Source organism: Schistocerca piceifrons, chromosome 2 (genome assembly GCF_021461385.2).
Source record: "Schistocerca piceifrons isolate TAMUIC-IGC-003096 chromosome 2, iqSchPice1.1, whole genome shotgun sequence".
Taxonomy (NCBI): Eukaryota; Metazoa; Arthropoda; class Insecta; order Orthoptera; family Acrididae; genus Schistocerca; species Schistocerca piceifrons.
Genome location: NC_060139.1, coordinates 563,184,717 through 563,204,566, shown reverse-complemented (window position 1 = coordinate 563,204,566; position 19,850 = coordinate 563,184,717). Strand labels below are relative to the sequence as shown.

Below are 19,850 nucleotides of genomic sequence, written 5' to 3'. Positions count from 1 at the left end.
TCTACCCTATGTCACACACGGACAAGAAACACTAGCCTGAACTAACAGACGACTCAAGCACGTTTCACACGCCAGATTTGCTGTCATATCATGCACGTGTTAAGCATTCTCTGCGTAAATGTGTGTGGTGGCAAAATATTTAAGGCATTTTGCTGAAATCTAAAATTCCAACTTCCAGCTCTGTGCACTTCTCATCTCTATCGTAATCTCCTGTTCTCACACAATGATCTGTCTGACAGATCGTTGGGTGCAGACAGGCATTTATATCTAATCAAATGCGATCACATTAGCATGCTTTGCTACCGAAACAAAGTATAAAGTGGCGCTGAAATTCAGCTATTCTTGTGCAGTGCAGAAGCGAAAGATATGTGACTGACGGAAGTAATTTAATTGGAAACGTTAGCCATCTTAAGATAGACATGATAACTCGAATCCACTTACTGAACTGAAATAAAGTTTTCTAAAAATTTTTTGTGGAGTGTTGCATTCTTCACCAACGAAAACAAATAACGCTTTATGCCCAATTTGTGACTCAGAGTTGATACTGTCAATTGAACATACCTTGTGAAAAGTCATATTTAAATCTGAAACATCGGCTAATCTGAATGTTGAACTGCTCGGTCGGAAATATTTATTCTATCTTGTCACTGGGACCTTCCCTCTCGCCACCGATGCTTGCCAATAGAAACTCATCAACCTATCAGAGATTAAAAACGTGAAACTTTTGCGGTCGTTGATCTTTGCACAGTCTGAGACCTTTGTGTACACGTGCGTCTCGCGGGCACGTGCGTCTCGCGGGCCCCGAGGAATCGCTTCATGACGTCATCAGAAAGGCTGAAATCGTGACAGCGCTGCCTGGTGACTAGACCTGTAAACAACTCTGTTGACGTAAGTGACGTCACACTTTGGCTACACTGTTTATACAGACTTGCCTTCAGCTGTTGCTTTGGAATGTCAAATCAATCCAGATTGTTTGAATGAAGCTTCCGTTAACAGAATAAAATGTAGAAAGAGGGTTTAAATGCGAATAATCTGGATTATGGTGACATGATAAATCCACAGCGTAGTCGAAGTTACATATTAGAGTCGTACGTGATTTATAGCATAACAAATATTACACATTGCGGACAATGTGTCTGAATGTTTTTAACGCATTAACTGCAGCTTTGTAATGTAGGCTAACTACCACAGAGACGTTTGCAGCACGAATTTGTCTTTGAACCCATACCAGCAGTAGCAAATGCGGAAAAACGAATCAATTATGGTAAAGGATGCGTAGTGGAACGTCCATTGCATTTTTCCAGTTTTTGTACGATATCTGTACGTAATATGCATCAAAACACGTCGGATGCTTGTCCGTTTTCTAATATATGTTTTTTGGGGATGACCTAGTTGTTTTATTTTTTTTATTATGAGAAAGGCGTTAAATGTGGGAAAGTGGATTTAAATATCGCAAACAAATATTAGGCAAAGACACACGTCTGTCTGTTACCACAACCTTTATTTCTCGTTCGCTGTGTTCCACAACCGTCAACGAAATTATCGCTTTTCAACCTAATGTAGACCTCAGACTATGCTACAAATAGAGTTATTACTCCAGTCAAGGTTTCTAGGGAAAAGGGGGGGAGGGGGCGAAATCCAGTATAGTGCTCTTGCCCAGATATGTGCTACCGATATGCTTAAATTTTGATCGTTGTTTTTCTGTAAACAAACAGCTATATGCCAATCACATCTTCCTGTATGTATGATTCTCAAAAATCTAGTTTATGTGATCTTAAGATAAAAAGAGCTCAATGAGGGAATATTAATAGATCGAAGCAATACTGACATCTCCAAATTGTAAGACTGCTATAGATGCAAGTCACTGATTGTCAGTGTGTGTCAGTGGGACAAAACATTTGAAGTAAATCACGAAGCTTTAGGTTAGTTCAACTATTACTTCTTAATGTAGTAGGCAATCACAATTTTCTTCCGTATTTTTATGTATATACATACTACACAAGCAACCAAATGGTACCGTTCCACTCGCAAATAGAGAGAGGGAGCTGTCTATCATCCGAGCCCTGATCTCTCATGCCTTCTAAATTTTCTCAGTAGTGTTATACAAAATAATACTCGCACATAGTTTGAAACTACTGGTAACCTATCTAGCATCCAGCCTCTGAGTTGCTTCAATGTGTTGCTTAAATCTGACTGGATCTCAAACTTTGGAGCAGTACTCATGAATGTGTCACCCAAGTGTTCTATACAGGTGTCTAAGTGATCTTCCCCTCATTTCCAGTCACAAAACGTATTCATCTTCCCAGAGGAAGGAAGTAATGACCCTGAAAGCTAGAAATGATTTTTTTTATTCAAGTGCTGTTTTTCTCTCATACTTCGTACAAAGCATTTCAGAATTTTACAATGAGTACTGGCAGCCCTACATATAATGGTAACATTAAAACCCTGTTAATTTGAACCTTAGTGTTGACTAGCATATGCATCCTTGAGTCAAAACATTACGTTTAATTATAATTATAGAAGGGAGGCTAATAAAATAACTTTTTTACTTTGTATTTTTTTTAATATCTTAGGATTTTCATTTTTCTGCCTGATGTCTAGCAGCAGCCTGTTAAAGACCTTCGATCAGAATGTGAAATTCCATTCTGAATCGTAGGCAGGGATGTATAGTCTACATGGACATTGTTTTTCCTTCAAGTATTTTGCAAGTTCATTTCACTGAACAGAGTAAAATTACCCCTATTATGAACAACAAATACTATTAGGGAGTAAATATGTTGACATGTAAGTGAAAGACTCCGAAGGCCCTGAAGAGACTTCTGTAAGAAGCTGCACTATCGATTTTACACAATAATTTTACTCACATGGATCAAAAGTTCTGTTAACTTGCCATATCAGATTTGAATAATATCCCAAGCATTTCATAACAGCCTCCATCACCGTCACCAGTAATGGTACTGGTATGTAATGGTATGGTGTACTGTAGCAGCACATTAGAAGTGTTTCAATTGAATTGATTCTGCATTATTTCTCTTACCCATGTCCTTGACATTAATGCTACCAAGTTATGTTCTTTTACGGTAATTAGTTTCCATGTTATAACATGTTAAATATAGAAAGTTTAACTGTAACCAAGCAGTAGTTTTCTTTGATGACAATATCAGTTCCAGTGCACAACTGAATTTCAAAATCTGTCTTGTGGGGTGAAAATCCATTACTGCTGCTATCTTGTGCTGACAATGAGATGACTTTCATAGAAATACTGAATTATTTCATTTGTAATACAGTTTCATAGTTTTTGTAGTTGCTCATGACCTTTACACTTGCATGCAATAGATGTAGCATCAGCATACAAAACTATCCTTGAATTTGGGGAGCAGTATTTTGTCATTTACATAAATCGACAAACGAAAGTATCCCAGTACAAAGTCCTGGGTACCCTGTATTACATATCAGTAATTTTAGATCAGTGTATGTCACTCGCCATTCTTAAGACTGAAAACTGATTTGTGTTAGATAAGGTTTTATTAAACTGTGAACAATTATCAGCATTATTACCCAGCCGGTTTCCCAGAGTATTTACTATCTCTCTCTACAAGCAATTGATAGAGATTAGCTTTCCCATCTACAGCTTATCGCAGAAAGTTCAGTAATACCTTCAACATGTAAGGAATTGAGCACCAACTATTGGCACTTTTGCAACATCACCATAAGGTTTGATATCCCTACTGAAAGAGGAGCAGAAATTTTTTGTTAATTGGTGCATAGTTAGGTTCTTTTTTGGTATACCAGTGCTCAGTAATAACTGAAACATCTGGTTTATTAAAACATGCTATTATGTCCAAATCATTGTGCTTACTTCCCAGGCTCGTAAAGTTTTGGAAGATGATCTTTGTTCGCAGGTTGCATTGTCACCACATGTTTTTTTCTTTTTTTTGTTTGTAACCATAAATATCCTCATTAAGGAAATCAGATGTACTTGTCAAACTGGGAAGAGGACACAAAAAGGTCACACATGTACAAAATAATAATAAAAGGAAAGATTCAAAACGACTTTCTTACAGCAAAATGTAAAACTTAATTGTTTTTGGATATATTACTTACTTATATCCTTCATTCAAAAACTTAAGAAGGCTGTTAGTTTAGTGTCTTCAAGGCATAATGCTGTTTCACTGAGCATTGCAACAATCAAGCCTGAGATAGTAGTGTACTATGATACTACCTATGAAGAAATTGATGCACTGGATGTGAAGTGCACTGTTTAGTCTACCCAGCAGGTGTTCCAGAAGATGCCCCTGCACTATTCTATAGCACCATGAATATTTGTGTGGTATATACATTAGTGATACATTCATCACTGACAGAAAATTTAATAATCACATTTTTCCTTCAAGTTTCTGAAATGGCAGTTCATGAGATCATATCTGAAGAGACAGCTATCAACCCACAATTTCAGCATGAAGTAGGACTACAATTACCAGAATTCTGAAATGTGGATCTAGTAAACCTAGAGTTGCTCTAGGATAATAAGTAAGATGTGACATGTGTCCCAGATCAAAGATGAGAAAATGAAAGGTTGCTGTATTAGTTATAGCACACAAATATGCAGTGACTAAGAAGTGTGAAATGACTGTGTTCAAAGCTATGTAGACTTGTTTAATTCCTGGTTTAACTCATTCACATTATTTCATTGCTGTGTTTCCTGCTGCCATCCATTAATACCAGAATGTCAACAACTACTTTGTTACTTCAAAATCTTCAACATGTTCACTGTGGCTGACACAAAGGTCAATAAGAGCTACTAGCCACGAGCTTTTAAGTGTCAGCTGCAGTGAATGTGCAAAACAAGAAAATTTTTGCTATTTAATTTAAAGTCCTATTCAGCTTCCTTTTTCAGGCATGTTTATTTTTAAATATTAAAACTGATGAGAGTTTCATTACAAGACCCCTAATTTTGAAATCTGGATGACATCATCCCAGCACTGCAACATAATATGCACCATACACAACAGGTTCAATGTAATCTCTCCTCTCCACAAATTTGCACCTCAGATGTGTTATATGTCATATATATGTTATACATCATATAATACTACAGTTAATTTTCCATATATCTGAGCAAAACGAGTTAATGTGTGTCCATGTTTATCTCATCTAGGCATTGCATCTTTCTCTTAACTTCAGTGTGCTTTACAATAAAATTTGTAGGAAAAGTTTTCTGTGTAAATTACCTATTCTACAGCTAATGCTTGTGTAACCCAATGTGCCATTCAGATGTGTCAATATAATTGTCAGGTTTGGTTTGAAAGGGGTTCTTGAAATATATTCCCACATAAATTTTTATCTATTATCGGTTGCAAAATATATTACACACTGTCAGTGCCATTTCAATGCAAAGATTTTAAATCATGCTGGGGAATATACCAATAACACAGTTGCAGCATACCTCAGAAATTTAATTTTAGTTGCTTGAACCAATGACAATTACGGACCAAGTCTTGCACTGCCCTGTTTTGTGTATTAACCCCTTGGCTGGCATGAAGGTGCTGGTGGTCACAGCAGATTGCTCTGCTGGGGCCAGCACTGATCTCATGGTAACAACCAGGTATCAGCAATTTTACACTTTAATCTCACCGAGGAAAAATATTTAATTATATTTGATATCCCTTACCATTTCAAGACAATTTTTCGGTTCGCGGTATTTTTATTTAAATGACTACAAAGTTATTCATGAATATTTAACTGTGTAAAGGATAATTCCTGAAACAGTAATTAGCATTCAAGCTGTATCTTTTTAGCCAAGGCTGTACAGATGCATATACTTCACACTAGTTCCTAAACGACTGCTTAATACATTGACTACCACACTGCTGACAGCAGAGCAGCACACTTAATGCTGTATTCCAGACCTAATCATGTCAGGGCCAAGAAATGCAGAAGACAATCTCTCAGGGAGTACTATAATCTAATAATGTAAACTTATAACTAAAAAGGCCATTTCCAATTATGTCTACCAAGCAAATTATGCTTTTGCCATAACTGACTAGTGAACACGCATGCCATAGGATGGTGAATATTTATACTTTGCCTGTGAGAAGCAGCTATGCACATAGTCCAATTTATGTTGAAATTATCACCTGGGTATTTTAATTATGTTTGGTCTACTATAAGCAACATCATAAAGGAATCAGAAGAAAGACACACACAGATTTAATTTCTTTATTAACAATGCTCAGATTTCCACATCACCATGGAGGTACCAAGCTGGATGCGTTACTCGTTTTTTTACATGGCGAGTTTCCCCAGTAGGCCTATAAACCATGAAACGACAAAAAAGCTACTTCTCGTTGTCTTCTCTTCCTTGGACTTTCACTTTAGAAACTCTGAAACATCCATTACAAAAACACATTACACCACTCACAAACCTGGATTCAGTCACTGCAATTCAATTCATATCTATTTTACTGTCAAAAATACTGACTATGATCAATGATTAATTGTGAATATTCAAAAGTTTTCAAATGTGCAGGTTACTGTTAGAATCCAGTTACTACACAATTTTTGATCAGGAAAAAGTTACGATGATTGCGACTTAAATACCAAAGCCATTTGTTATGAGAATACGCCGTTACCACAAATAATCCACATAGATGCATTGAAAGAAACTTTACTGAGTAACATAATGCATCAGAATACTATAGGCACAAAGAATGAAATTTCTGTAGATTTACCATACATTTTACTTTTCTTGCGCATGATAAGATTACTAACGGAAGTTACTTACCGTCCATTGTCTGGAATATAAACTATCCTTTCTCGTCTGCAAACACGTGCTTTTGCAGCAAGTATTATCAATTTTTTTCCGTGATTGAAAAGCTTTAACGCACACAAATCCCGGCATCATACACAAATCCACAAGGCATCAGCATGCCATGTTCAAAGAATATCCGCGTTTCGAAAACTACCAGCGATATTGGCTTGCATGAGAGACGACGTCATGCCATGATATGACGTCATGATTCCTCGGGGCCCGCGAGACGCTTCTGCATCAGCATGCCATGTTCAAAGAATATCCGCGTTTCGAAAACTACCAGCGATATTGGCTTGCATGAGAGACGACGTCATGCCATGATATGACGTCATGATTCCTCGGGGCCCGCGAGACGCTTCTGTATTTTGGAGTTTGGACGAGAAGCTCGTAAACACGACGCATGGTTTGTGATGTAGGAAACGTCAGCCGAAAACTCGCAGGCAAAGTTAAAAACATCGGAGGAATCGTAATCTTTCTGGAGTAAATTAATAATAAATTAATAATTTATTCAGTGTTGCTATGCCTCCGAAAAAAGGAGCGGGAGGTGCGAAGGGTGGCTCAAAATCAGCTGACGACACGAAAACTGCTGCCGGCAAAGAAAAGAAGGGTGGCTCAGCAGTAAAGGTTAGCTTCAATGGTATCACATTAAATGTTATGCCCTTATTTCTAATAAGGCGTATGGAGTGTACACGCTCAGAATCTGTTGGGTGGTCTTTTAATAGCTGTGGGCAAAACTCTATTGATTACTTTATGCCATTGCTTATTGAAACAAATACCTGCTGCCTTCCTCCATTCATAGTTATTGTAACGGGCGTTGTACGTTTTGTAGACTGAAGCTGCAACAAAGAGATGAAGAAAGCAGGAGCGGGCGTTTATAATTTTAATTGCTTTATCAATCACTCCCCGTATAGATGAATAGCAGTTTTCGATCCAATCAAGTTAAAGTTACGAGAATTTAAAATTAGTTTCCGCACAGTTTTGTCAGTTATACGTATCCAATGTTAGACTTAGCCACGAATATTCACGCCAGGGATAGTTGTTTTCTTTCGTTCACAAAATGTTATGTACAGTGTTCATTTATTGGCACAATCTGTGCCTCGTTTAAAGTTATGTTGCAGTTTTTTTTCTCTCTGGTGTGACTGGACGATTCCTCCTCAATGCAATGCATGCAAGCGAGTGAGTTCAAAATGAACAGAACTGTGGGTTCTTCATACTGCAGTTTTGGAGAGCATACTGCGAAATTAGTGATACAGGTGTGAAACCGTAGGATGGAAAGCAGTTCATGCACGATGATAAGTAAATACTTGGCCACAGAAGGAGGTGACTATTGGTCTTGGTTGCATGACTGTAAGAAATATACAACTTTGCCCATACCGTTGGCTCATAACTAAAGTACTGTTGTTGGTGGTGGTGGTTTGATACCATTTTCTGCAAGCTAGCCTGGTGTCACACACAATATTCTGTTGCCAAAATTTTCCAAAACATGAGAAATGCTCCAGACTAGTAAAAGCTCAATAAATGTCATCATTGATGTGTTGATGGTAAAAGACTTCACTTAAAGTTGACGACAATTTCTCTGATGCAGCATTTACCACATGCTGAAATCACTTTTGTGCTAGTCTGTGGGGACAGGCTTTATTTCTATCATAGCCCGTGATATAGATTAGAATTCGAGATGACAATTGAGTTGTAATTGGCAAATTTAATGGTTTTGAAATAAAATGTTTTGGTGGTAAGGGTGACATAGTGCCACCCTCACTTCATGCAACAAAATGTATCTATTATGTAATCCAGTTTTCTGAATTGTCTTCGCAGATTGTTTTTATTATGAGACGTGCTTTGTATATGGAAAGGCCATATGCATTTGGCTACCCTATACAGATAATCAGTTACAACAACCTTTGTCTCACATTTACATTTGGACTGAGCTGTAGTGTAACCTGATGGCCATAATTGCTCCATATTTAACACTCTGTTCTTTATATAAACTAGAACTCTAAGGTAAATTCTGAAAAGCAGTGTTTAGTTTTCACTAATTGCAGCATATAGCATGAAGAGAAGAGCATATTTTCTGAGAAGTAATAAGTTTTAATGTCCACAATTTGTGGTACTCACTGTATGTTGCTCTCTTGAAACACTGAGAGTACCTGTTCAAATAAAAGATTTACTTTCATTTCTTTAGTATGCATTTGATGATATAAGTTATCAAAGCTTTAAAATATTATCTTCATTGCCCATTATATTTAATGCTACTGAAGTAATTGGATCACTTGTTGGTGGTATTGAGCAGTTGGGTTGATGGAAACGTCCGATTCCACCCGTCTGTGTTGACCAATGACGTCTGGGGACAAACTAAAAATAAACACACGCCACTAAACCAAACGACAAAAACGATAATATAAAATGACCACATCAACTAAAAACAATATCCACTGGAATCAAACACCGATACCACACTATAAATCTCAAAACTTTCACCACCACTACACTTAATAGTATCATAAAAAACCTAGAAAATCGAGATTGGAATCAAACACTTCCCTTGACCTGTTATCCTTACGACGTCTCCACATATAGCCGTCCCTGGTCCGAGACGCCGGAACTTTAGTAAGCCTCATTTCTTCATGACACACTGAACAGTTCACGACTGCATCCAAAAATCCAAATAGCTGAAGAAATTTTATTAGAGACAACACACTGTGCCCGATCATTGCCAACAACCGAAAATTGTTGACCTTGCCAGTCATAACCATATCTACCAAAGACATAAACAAAGCAATTTACTAAAATTCACACACGACAAACAGAAAAAAACTACAATAACGTCGACATAACAAAACCAAAATCGTTAACTCACTGAAAAATATTCCGCTGAAAGCACAGTCACTACCAATACCACACACGTGCAATACTACCAGACAAACGAACCCCATACGCCACATAACATACCACCCATAAACACACCACCAGGCAGAACCACCAACTGCAACAATACACTACCTATAAACATGCCACACACGCAAACTAAACCAAAAACATCACCTAACACACAACACGTAAACACACCACCAGAGAGCACCATGATCACATCAAAACGACACCTACAAACACGCCACTCTCACAAACTAAATTCTGCGCCATAGTGACGTCACACACCACAACAGCCTTGCGTCACAGGTAAAAGCCGATGGGTGGAATCAGACTCGTCTGTTGACCCGAGCAGTTTGGTTTTAGTTTGCTTTATTCTTGTGTGCAATATTCCTACATCTATCTGGGTAATATAGACTGCATTGAATTATCAGATAAAGTGGTATACTTCATGTTTACAGAAACTGCTTTCAGTGTAATGCCTTCTGAGCAGTTTTGTGAGGCATTTATGAAACCTGTTGTCTATTGTCTTACAATTACATTCTTTAGTCTGCTACAGCGTTTCTATATGTTCATTACTTTTAAGCTCCACTCATTCTTTTTTTTTTCTGTTGCCAAGCGAGTGAGTGGCAGTGGCTTAACCACTGAACTTACATTTAACTCACGTTTTCACTAATTTAAATTAGGTTCTCCATGATTTGCCTAAATCATTTAAACATTTGGTAGGATTGTTCCTGAAACAAAGCCGTAGCCATACACCTTCCCACATCCTTCCTCCATCCATCCCAATAGGAGGTCAAGCTACTTCTTAAATGAACTCGACATTGACATCAGATCTTAACATTCCTTCCCAGTCTGATGTTAGTGTCTCTTAGATAGCTTTTATTGTTTATTTTTTGGAATCATTCACAATCGCACAAGACTGACTTCTGTTGTGTTAATGAACCTGTTAGGCGTAGATGCCCTTCCACATTTTTTGAGAATGTTGTACAAATTTTATGTTCTGTTTCACTATAGGAGTGCCAATGTGTTTATTGAATTTGTATTGTGTTCTTTTACTGTTGTCTGGGTTGGAATGATCATTACACTTCCCAGATCAGTTACAGTTGTATTGGACTGGACACAAATCATATAATTTGTCATTCTGTACCTATTATTAGCTTCTAGAACTCATTATGTAAATAATTATTATGTATATTATGGTAACGGCCATCTCCGATTATTCATAGATAATAAAGTTATCGATGAGGAAATTTTATCCTTGTAGATGTATCTAGTTAGATCCTGACAAAATGTTTGCTGATGCAATGATTAGCAGCTAAGTCTTGATATAACAGTGTTCACTTCACACAAAACATAACAATATGTGGGAGTGTAAGCTGCAATAAGCACATTGTTTAATCAGAGAAGTAGTAAATAGTAGGATACTTTAATTTTTTTTCTATAAAAGACATTTCTTCTAAAACACACACCACCTGTGCTGCAGTATCCTTAAGGACAGTGTTTGCATTTGGTTATGCTAATGGAGTTTTTGAGCATGAAATGAATGGTTATGTATCTGATTGGCTAATGGGAGAAAGTACCCTAGTGCTGTAATGGCTAATGACAGTTTCTGAACATCTCATGTAAACAAATGTACAAAATTTTAGAAACTATTTTCCAAAGGTTAAATCAATATATCTACAGCTCGTTACACATAATGGTTCTGCACGGTTGATAAATACTATGTAAGTTTAGAGTTATTACAGTTCCCACTCATACATATCAACAGTCATCCATCTGTGAATGGAACTAGTAGTAAAAGGTACCCTCTCGTATCTCACTTTATGTACACGGTGTTCCATTTATCTGATGACTGCCTGCCCAGAGTATTATAGGCCAGCCATGGAAGCCACTCGAGTGGGTCTCTTGGGACTGCACTATGCTCCCCTTCTTTTGTGGGTTTGAGCCTGAAGGCCATACAGACATACACGCCTTGTTGACTAGTGTCATTCGAGGTGTGAAACAGGCATCATGAGCATAACAGCGAAGTTTGCGAGTGGAACAATGGCAAGACTGTATTATTGAATTTCACAATGAGTATTTATTTATGATTTTTATGTGTGTACAGAGCCCACTAGTACTGATTAGAGATTGTTTGAGCAGATGTTTCCAAGTGTTCAAGTTCCAAGTCGTGATGCAGTTCAAAAATTAGTGAATGAATTTCATGAAACAGGACATGTTTAAGACAAGAAGCGTAAAAGACGTCATACAGTGCTCACAGAAGCCTGAAAAATTCCCCTAGAAAGTTTCTTAGACTACTTTTGCAGCAAACACAGATATCATGCACTTCCATACAAAGAGGTGCTAAGCTGTTTGTGCCAATGCCCTGTAAAGTATCAAGTACAAGAACTTCGACCTGTTGATGTTGCGTACAGGGTTAGGTTTTGTTAATGTTTCTTAAGACACACATTCTGTTTTCAAATGTGGCTTGGCTCCATTTACACGGGTATGTTAATTCTCAAAACTGTTGACATTGGAGCACAGATTGACCTGTTGTGCTTCATGAGGAACCCCTTCATGATCAGAAAATAGGGTTGTGGTGCGCAGATAGTGGTGACAGAATAATAGGCTCAATTTTTTTTGACACAGCTACAAGTGAAAGACGTGTGCAAAACATTTTGTGACAGTTTTTTAATGAACTGAGTGAATGAAGCTTCACATTTTTTCAACAGGATTCGGCGAGGGCTCTTACAGCCAATGTTTCTTTGCACGCAATTCATTATGTGTTCAATGAAAGAGTAATTAGTAACATTGTCTGGCCCGCCATATGTCCTGATTTAACTCTGTGCGATTTTTATTTATGTGGTGCACTAAAGGACAAAATGTACACAGCAAATCCTCACACAATAGAGGAACTCAAGGTTAATATCTGTGAATCAGTTAATTCAGTATGAGAGAATTACATTGTGTGATTAATAATTTCTTGAGTAGATGTCACAAATGCGTGGAAAATAATTGTAGGCATTTCCAGCATCTCTTTAGTGACAAGGGCGAGTACAAAATTTGTTTGCTTTACATTTTAAATGTAGTCATATTGTACCACAGCAGTTTGCTTTACATTTTAAATGTAGTCATATTGTACCACAGCAGTAGACGGGCGACATGGCATTTGATTGATGGGCAACGGAGTGCTCGTTGCCTGGCATCTATTGCACCACACAGGCAGTCATCAGATAAATAGAACACCATGCAATATAGATGTATTGGTATTCTTCACCCACTGAAAAATCCTGCCTTGATATGCACCTATTTCTGTATTATTATGAGAGGAGTTATCTTCCAATAACAGTGAATTAAAATTAAATAACTAAATTGTGTCTACCTAAAAAGCGATCAATGCAATTTTAATTGTGTTAGTGAGTGCCTTATTTATTATTTTAAACTGATGATACTATTTCTTTTCTTATCTTAGGTTCGACATATACTATGTGAAAAACAGTCAAAAGCTCTAGAAGCTTTGGATAAACTGAAAGGTGGAATGAAGTTTCCCGAAGTTGCTGCACAATACAGTGAAGACAAGGCAAGACAAGGGGTGAGAAATTTTTCTGCACAGATACGCACATCTCGTTGTATCATGATACAAAAATCTAAATAATGTAACCCAAGTTTAGCAGTGATGGATAAAGAGGGAATATATAAAATATTCCTTGTTAGGAACTGCAATATGTAATACACAGCTGTATTTCTAATTGTATTTGTACTGTTGATTTTAGTCAAACTCTGACAATCTTTGGATCATAAATTCGGTTCAATTGTGTATTCCGCAATTGCAGTGGCTAATCATTCAAAATGCCGTTAATATTTATATTGTGAGACAGAAGGCATGCTTGTTAGAACTTGTTATACCTTAACAACAATTTAAAAAGGGTAGATTACAACCCAGCCCATAGAGGAGGCATTGAGTCGCAGATAGGCACAATGAAAAGACTACTAAACATTTAAGCTTTTGGACAAAAAGATCTCTTCTGAAGTAGAACATACCTTCACAAAAGTACAACTCAGACATATGTGGGTACTGTCTGCAGCTGCTGGTTCTTCTTCCGAAATAGAAACACACATACAAGCACACATGCACACACGACTGCTGTCTTCAGATGCTGGACCCCAGCAGCCCAGTGGTAGCCCTGTGTGTGTGTGTGTGTGTGTGTGTGTGTGTGTGTGTGTGTGTGTGTGTGCGTGTTTTCTGTTTTGGAAGAAAGACTTTTTATGTGGAAGCTTAAATGTGTAGTAGTCTTTTTCCCTTGCGTCTCCTCTATGTGGCGGGTAGCATGCTATCCTTTTCACATTGTTGTTACTCCATCCTGGACTTTCCATTGTTTGATATGTGATACTTCAGCAGAACATTTCAGAATAATTAGTCATGGGAATTGTGGACTACACAGTTCAACAAGTTTTATGACCCAAAAATTATACGAATTTGACTACTCGTTACAAATGGACCTTGAACTCAGGTTGGATAAGGAAGTTAGCCAGGTCCCTACTGGGGGAATCATCCCAGCATTAGCTTTAAATGATTTACAAAAGCCACAAAAAGTGTCTATTTGGATGCCCAGATGGGCATTTGAACTTCCAACATCTCAAATTCCATTCCAGTCTTGACCATTGTCACCTTGCTCAATGTTTAGAAATATGTAAATAGATTTAAATTTGTATTTCACAATCAGTGATGTGGTCATTTATCCCTGCTGAACTTGTCAAGTAACTGCTGTCCTTTGCACAGAGCTTTCAGTGAACACAGCTTTCTGCCACGCATCCAACTGCTATCATTTTTCAAAATCTTTGAGAGGGTGATGTGTTGTAGAATAGTATTTCTCCTTAGCAAGAATAGTATCCTCAGGAAATCACAGTTTGGGTTTCAGGAGAGGTGCTCTACTGAGAATGCTGTTTACATGTTCACTCACCAAATATTATAAACATTCGGTAATAAAATAGTGCCAGTTGCTATTTTCTGCAACCTACCTGAGGCATTGACTGTGTGAATCACAGTGTTCTAAATAAATTTAAGTTTTATGAAGTTGATGGTATAGCAAACCAATGGATAACATCATATGTAATAGAGGAATCCTTCCCAGCACCGTTACCATTACCCGTTGTCTGCTTCCGATTCAAGATTGTTGATGACATATCTATAAGATGGACTCATATTAAGGGAAGTCTTTGCGCTTTCATTTACAGCCTCAATATCTATGCCTAAATCCACTTCCTGTCCTTCTCTGTTCAATGAACTATGTTCCTAGACATTGATCTCTACCTCTTCAGTGGCTCCGTAAGAACATATCTCCATATCAAAAGCACCAACCACCAAAGAGGACCTACATTTTGGCACCTTTCACGTGGTCTGAGTCAAAAAGTTTCCCTCCTGCAGCCTTGACATCCACAGTTCCTCCATTTGTGGTGGAAACTGAGAGTTTACTGAATAGGCTGACAACCTTGCCAGCATCTTTGCAGGAGAGACAGTAACCTTTCCAGATAGTAAAGAAACAGCTTTTTCTATGTAATTTATTCCTGTGAACTCAACAAATATATCACCATTGTGAACCAGCCCCCAATAAATTCTCTTCTTATCACCTAACATGCCACAGCTCATAGCCTTGAAAGGCTCAACCACATCCTTCACCAAACCTTTGACTTTCTTTGTCATGCACTGATAGATAACCTACCTCCACCCCTCCATGGTATTCTGTGGCCCATACAGCTTGTGCACATCTCCAAGTCCAGATTGCTCCAGTAGTGTCTCATGGAACAAGGCACCTGTGAGCACCCATTAGCTCACCTACGGGCAGCACAGGTTTGTTAAACTATCTGCTAGGTAGCCCTTATTGCATTCTTTCTGCAGATCTAAAAACCACTTGGCCACCCCTGTCCCTCAAGCACTCAGTTTTGGCAGTATGATTACGTAAGCTATTGCTTGGTTGCTTGATTACCCACATGTACCTGGTTGCCAATGGGTAGGCACTTAGGTTTGAATACCCTGCCATAGTGCAGTCTCCTTACATGCACCAATCACCAGTTACAGCATTGTAGATATTTCTTGTCCACTCACGGCACAATCATGTATGAAAGCAGCCACGTCACTTCGTACTTGTGCTGTACTAATGTTTAGTGTTCTGATGTGTGTCAGTGTGAAAACCATCCACATGTTTACCCATGTGAGTGCTTCACACCACAATACCAATGACATCAACAGCTGTTTCAATACCTGTACCCCTTGTGTAATGCCTAGCACCAACTCTAGGAAATGCAGACATGGGAACTATCCCTCCAGCACACCTCCATTCCTGTGATTCCCCTGGCCTAAATTACTGTTAATGACCACCCTCATTCTTGACTGTCACCTGTTCCTGTCTTTTCATTTTACATCTTTTTTCTGAAACTTTAAATGCTCCCCCCCCCCCCCCCCCCCCATCTCTCTCTCTCTCTCTCTCTCTCTCTCTCTCTCTCGCTCGCATCAGATTTGTTTCTGTTGCCAGTATTTATTCACATTTTGCCACTGCTACCTTGTTCAGTAATTCCCTCATTTTTCCACCAGTAACCCTCCCCTCCCTCAGCACTTCCCTACCCTACTCCGCTTGTCTTTCCTCTCCACCCCTCCACCTGTCTGCCTAGACACTCATCATAAACGATCAGTGTCACTGCAGGGCTTTAAAGGTAGTATAACTTTCAGGCGTTTTAATGTGTTAATGCACCATCCGTTATTCATCTACTGGTGAGTCATAGCCTGTCTTCAGTTTTTTTTATTTTATCTAAGATCTCTATAGTCTTAGTAATTTTCAGTGAGGGAAATATAATCCTGAAACATAGTTTTTTTAATTATTTTTATTCATATTTTACACAATGTGTATCAGGAAATGATTTCCCATTTTCAAGTTAATTTTTTCTGTGTAGTATGCCATTTGTATGTAATGTCTTTGATGTGACAGGTCCTAATTTTTTTTGTAAACTTAACTGCAATATGTAAAAAACACTCAATTTTTAGTTGGATATTGATTTTTAAATGATGTTAGTGACAAAATTTGGAAGAACTTGTACTTACAGTTGTCTCACAGTCCATTTGTACAGTCTCTCACACATTGTAAACATCAAACATGGTTTTCTATGCACAGTATACAGTATATAAACAAACAGTTACAAAGGGGTTTTAGATGTAGTCAACAGAGATAATGTTAAAGGCCTAACACAGAGCATGACTTGTTTTCATACAGAGAAAATCATGACTGGTAACAGAGAAGTTATTTATAAACAAACCCATTGTTTTCACTGCTGCAGGCTTTCAGAAAACCATTTATAATGGACAAAATCAAACGTGAACATTTGTGTCTACAATAAAGATGAAACCACATAAATTTAGTTATTGAGCTTTTGACACAGTTATCCCAATCTCTCATATTTATGGGCAAATACAGCCTGTGTTTTTAGGAGGAAAATGAGCAGCAATTTAAACTAAAAGTATTGAGTTCATACAGAGGTAGAAGTACATTTGTGGTTGTTGTTAATAAAGAAGATAATTTTGTTTAAATGTTATCAACAAAGGTTTCATCACACATTACCAAACTGACTTTTGAACTTTTCAAATCCCTGTATTTTGAAAAATTTTGCACAAAAGTTTAATATTACTACCCTTTCATTTGTTTCTTACATTTCAGGGTGATCTGGGTTGGATGACTAGAGGATCAATGGTGGGTCCATTCCAAGATGCAGCATTTGCTCTGCCTATTTCAAATGTCAGTAGTCCAGTGTACACAGACCCACCAGTGAAAACAAAATTTGGTTATCATATCATAATGGTTGAAGGAAAAAAGTAAACTCTGTTTGACTTTTATGTACATGTATATATTTTTGAATACAATCTTTTGTTAGTCTTAGTATTTGTTTCTGTTTTGTGTGGATCTCTACCTCTTAAAATGCAAGAAAATTGTTCCACTCTATACTTCAGTTGATACACAGTACTTAATGAGAAACAATACACAACATTAGGCGCATATTTTGTATGGAATTTTATCTTCATAAGTTCAGTCAGTTTAGGGCTGACATCAGAATCATCAGCATTCATTGCTAATACACACTGATTTAGTTATAAAGCATCTGTTTCTTTTCTAACTAATCGCTCAACTTTTCATTAAACTGGAAATACTGCTGGGAAGTTTGAGAGTTGTAGGTGTGAAGTATACGTTCTCTAAGCAGTGAGGAAGGAGTCAACAGATTGTTAAAATATTCATTTTTAACCATAAAAGTTTTGTTTTTGAAACAATATCTGCAAACAGTTTGGCTTCGAAACCACCAATACAACTTCCACCTCTCCCAGTACTTGAAAATAAAAAAAATAAATAAAAAAAAAGCTGTATCATGTTTTAAATTCCCTTTTAAACTGTGGTGCCCTGTTTTCATGCCAGAAGAGAGTACTTCAGTACTGTAGTAGCAATTAAAACACTGCAGTGTTAAAGCCTAAAAGTGGTCTACTTTCTTAACATCACGGATAATGCCTTTTATATTGACTATATCATCAGCAGTGTTTATGTATGACTTGTCTGTGACTGGTATGACATTCAGCTAATAAACTTTCTGATATCTCAGTTACATTATGTAGCTCGAACTACTGTATCAAGACAAGCAACATCACCAGTAGAGTATCCAGCTTGCACTATTCTTGTAATGACAATATTGACACAAAGAGAGTAACATCATGCTTTCAGAAAGTCCACTTAATGGATGTAATGGTAGGATACATGGACAGATGGTGCCAAGAGTATGTCTAGAAAGAGAGGGGAGAAAAGTCCACAGACTTCTTGAATAGGATCTGCATCGTATATTCTGTCCAATTCACAAATACTCAGTAATGTGCAGAGTGGTTTATGAGAATGTAAGAATAGTGAACAAAATATACTTGTAAGTTCGCAACTTTGTACAATTGTTACGAGAAGTGAAATGAAGATGGATCATCACACACAGCAAGTGAAGATAATGCAGTCACAGCTCACAGACACTTCTTATTGTTTGTTTACATGAAGAGTCCAGGGGGACGGGGGTGGGGGGGGGGGGGGGGGAGGTGAGGGTCTAGTAAACAAAGTTTTGAGAAAACAGCGGTTTTAATTTTAAAACGAAATAACTAAATCCTAAACAAAAAACAATAATTATTATGATGTTACACTGATAAATAACATATCTGCCACATTTTTATTATATAGATAGACTTTCTGCATTAATGTAATATATAGAAATAACATTATAATCGATTCGTATCACAAAAATATAGGCAAAGAGGATGACTGTCTATTCATTTGTAGTGAAATCTATGAATGTATTGTTTGTGCGGTAGTTTTTGAAACACTTAAAATGCCACTTGATATAAATTGGCCTACATCATTACCTGAAACTAATACTAGGCTTCTTAAATACACAGTACACATGACAAATGAGGGAGTGATGCATAAAATTTTTGGACTTTGACAGAAGAAAATTTTTTCAGGAGCTGAAGGTCATCAAACTTTGCTTTTGGAAACAGGTATAGGTCCATCGTATGCTAGTTCAGTAAGGTGAAAGCAACTGACAGGTAGAGATAACATTTTCCTCTTCGGTTTGGTGACAACACTTTCATCATCCATGACATTGTAGGTTTGCTAATGTAAGATCATTCTAGGATGGTGACGGACGATCTTCATTTTCCTCACTGGGTGTGTTTTAAAGGAACATTGTTTAACATATAGTGGGGAAAGAAAGGTGGTCCACGATCTGAATATTTCTTGATCGTCACAAGAAATGACTTTAAATGGTCTTGGTTTTGGAGAACTACATTCCACTCAGACAGAAGTTCACCCACATACTTCTCGTTAACTAAACCCATATTTTTATCGCATTATAAATACGAATGTCCTTTTATTGGAAAACCAATTTGTATTGTATCTAGCCATTTGGTGTTATGTACAAAGTAGTGTAGCATTCTAAACACAAAGTAGTTCTTGTTTTGACCACTACACGAGTCACAAAAAATTGAAAGTTCCTTTACTTCAGAGTCAAGATGATGAAAAATGAAATCCCACAACATGAAACAAACCTCATCTCCTCCTTTTTTTTGGAGGTTTTAGAATACGTGTAGAAAATAGCTTCAGAATCTGCTAGTTGGTGTATGTTAACC

General features: G+C 37.5%; 1 protein-coding gene across 1 annotated transcript; it reads left to right on the top strand.

Annotated features, from left to right (window-relative positions):
* The first annotated feature begins 7,187 nt into the window (after positions 1-7,187).
* On the top strand, positions 7,188-17,583 carry LOC124777193 (peptidyl-prolyl cis-trans isomerase NIMA-interacting 4). Its single transcript, XM_047252507.1, has 3 exons — positions 7,188-7,435; positions 13,134-13,253; positions 17,365-17,583. Exons 1-3 carry the CDS (start codon positions 7,331-7,333, stop codon positions 17,521-17,523), a joined length of 384 nt encoding a protein of 127 aa, XP_047108463.1. The 5' UTR covers positions 7,188-7,330; the 3' UTR covers positions 17,524-17,583.
* Positions 17,584-19,850: the final 2,267 nt, after the last annotated feature.

Excerpts from the sequence above, each read along its gene's own strand:
- LOC124777193 (XM_047252507.1), top strand. The coding sequence starts at position 7,331 with ATGCCTCCGAAAAAAGGAGCGGGAGGTGCGAAGGGTGGCTCAAAATCA. Across the intron at positions 7,436-13,133 it reads AGGGTGGCTCAGCAGTAAAG|GTTCGACATATACTATGTGA; the intron begins GTTAGCTTCAAT and ends TTCTTATCTTAG. Across the intron at positions 13,254-17,364 it reads AAGACAAGGCAAGACAAGGG|GGTGATCTGGGTTGGATGAC; the intron begins GTGAGAAATTTT and ends CTTACATTTCAG.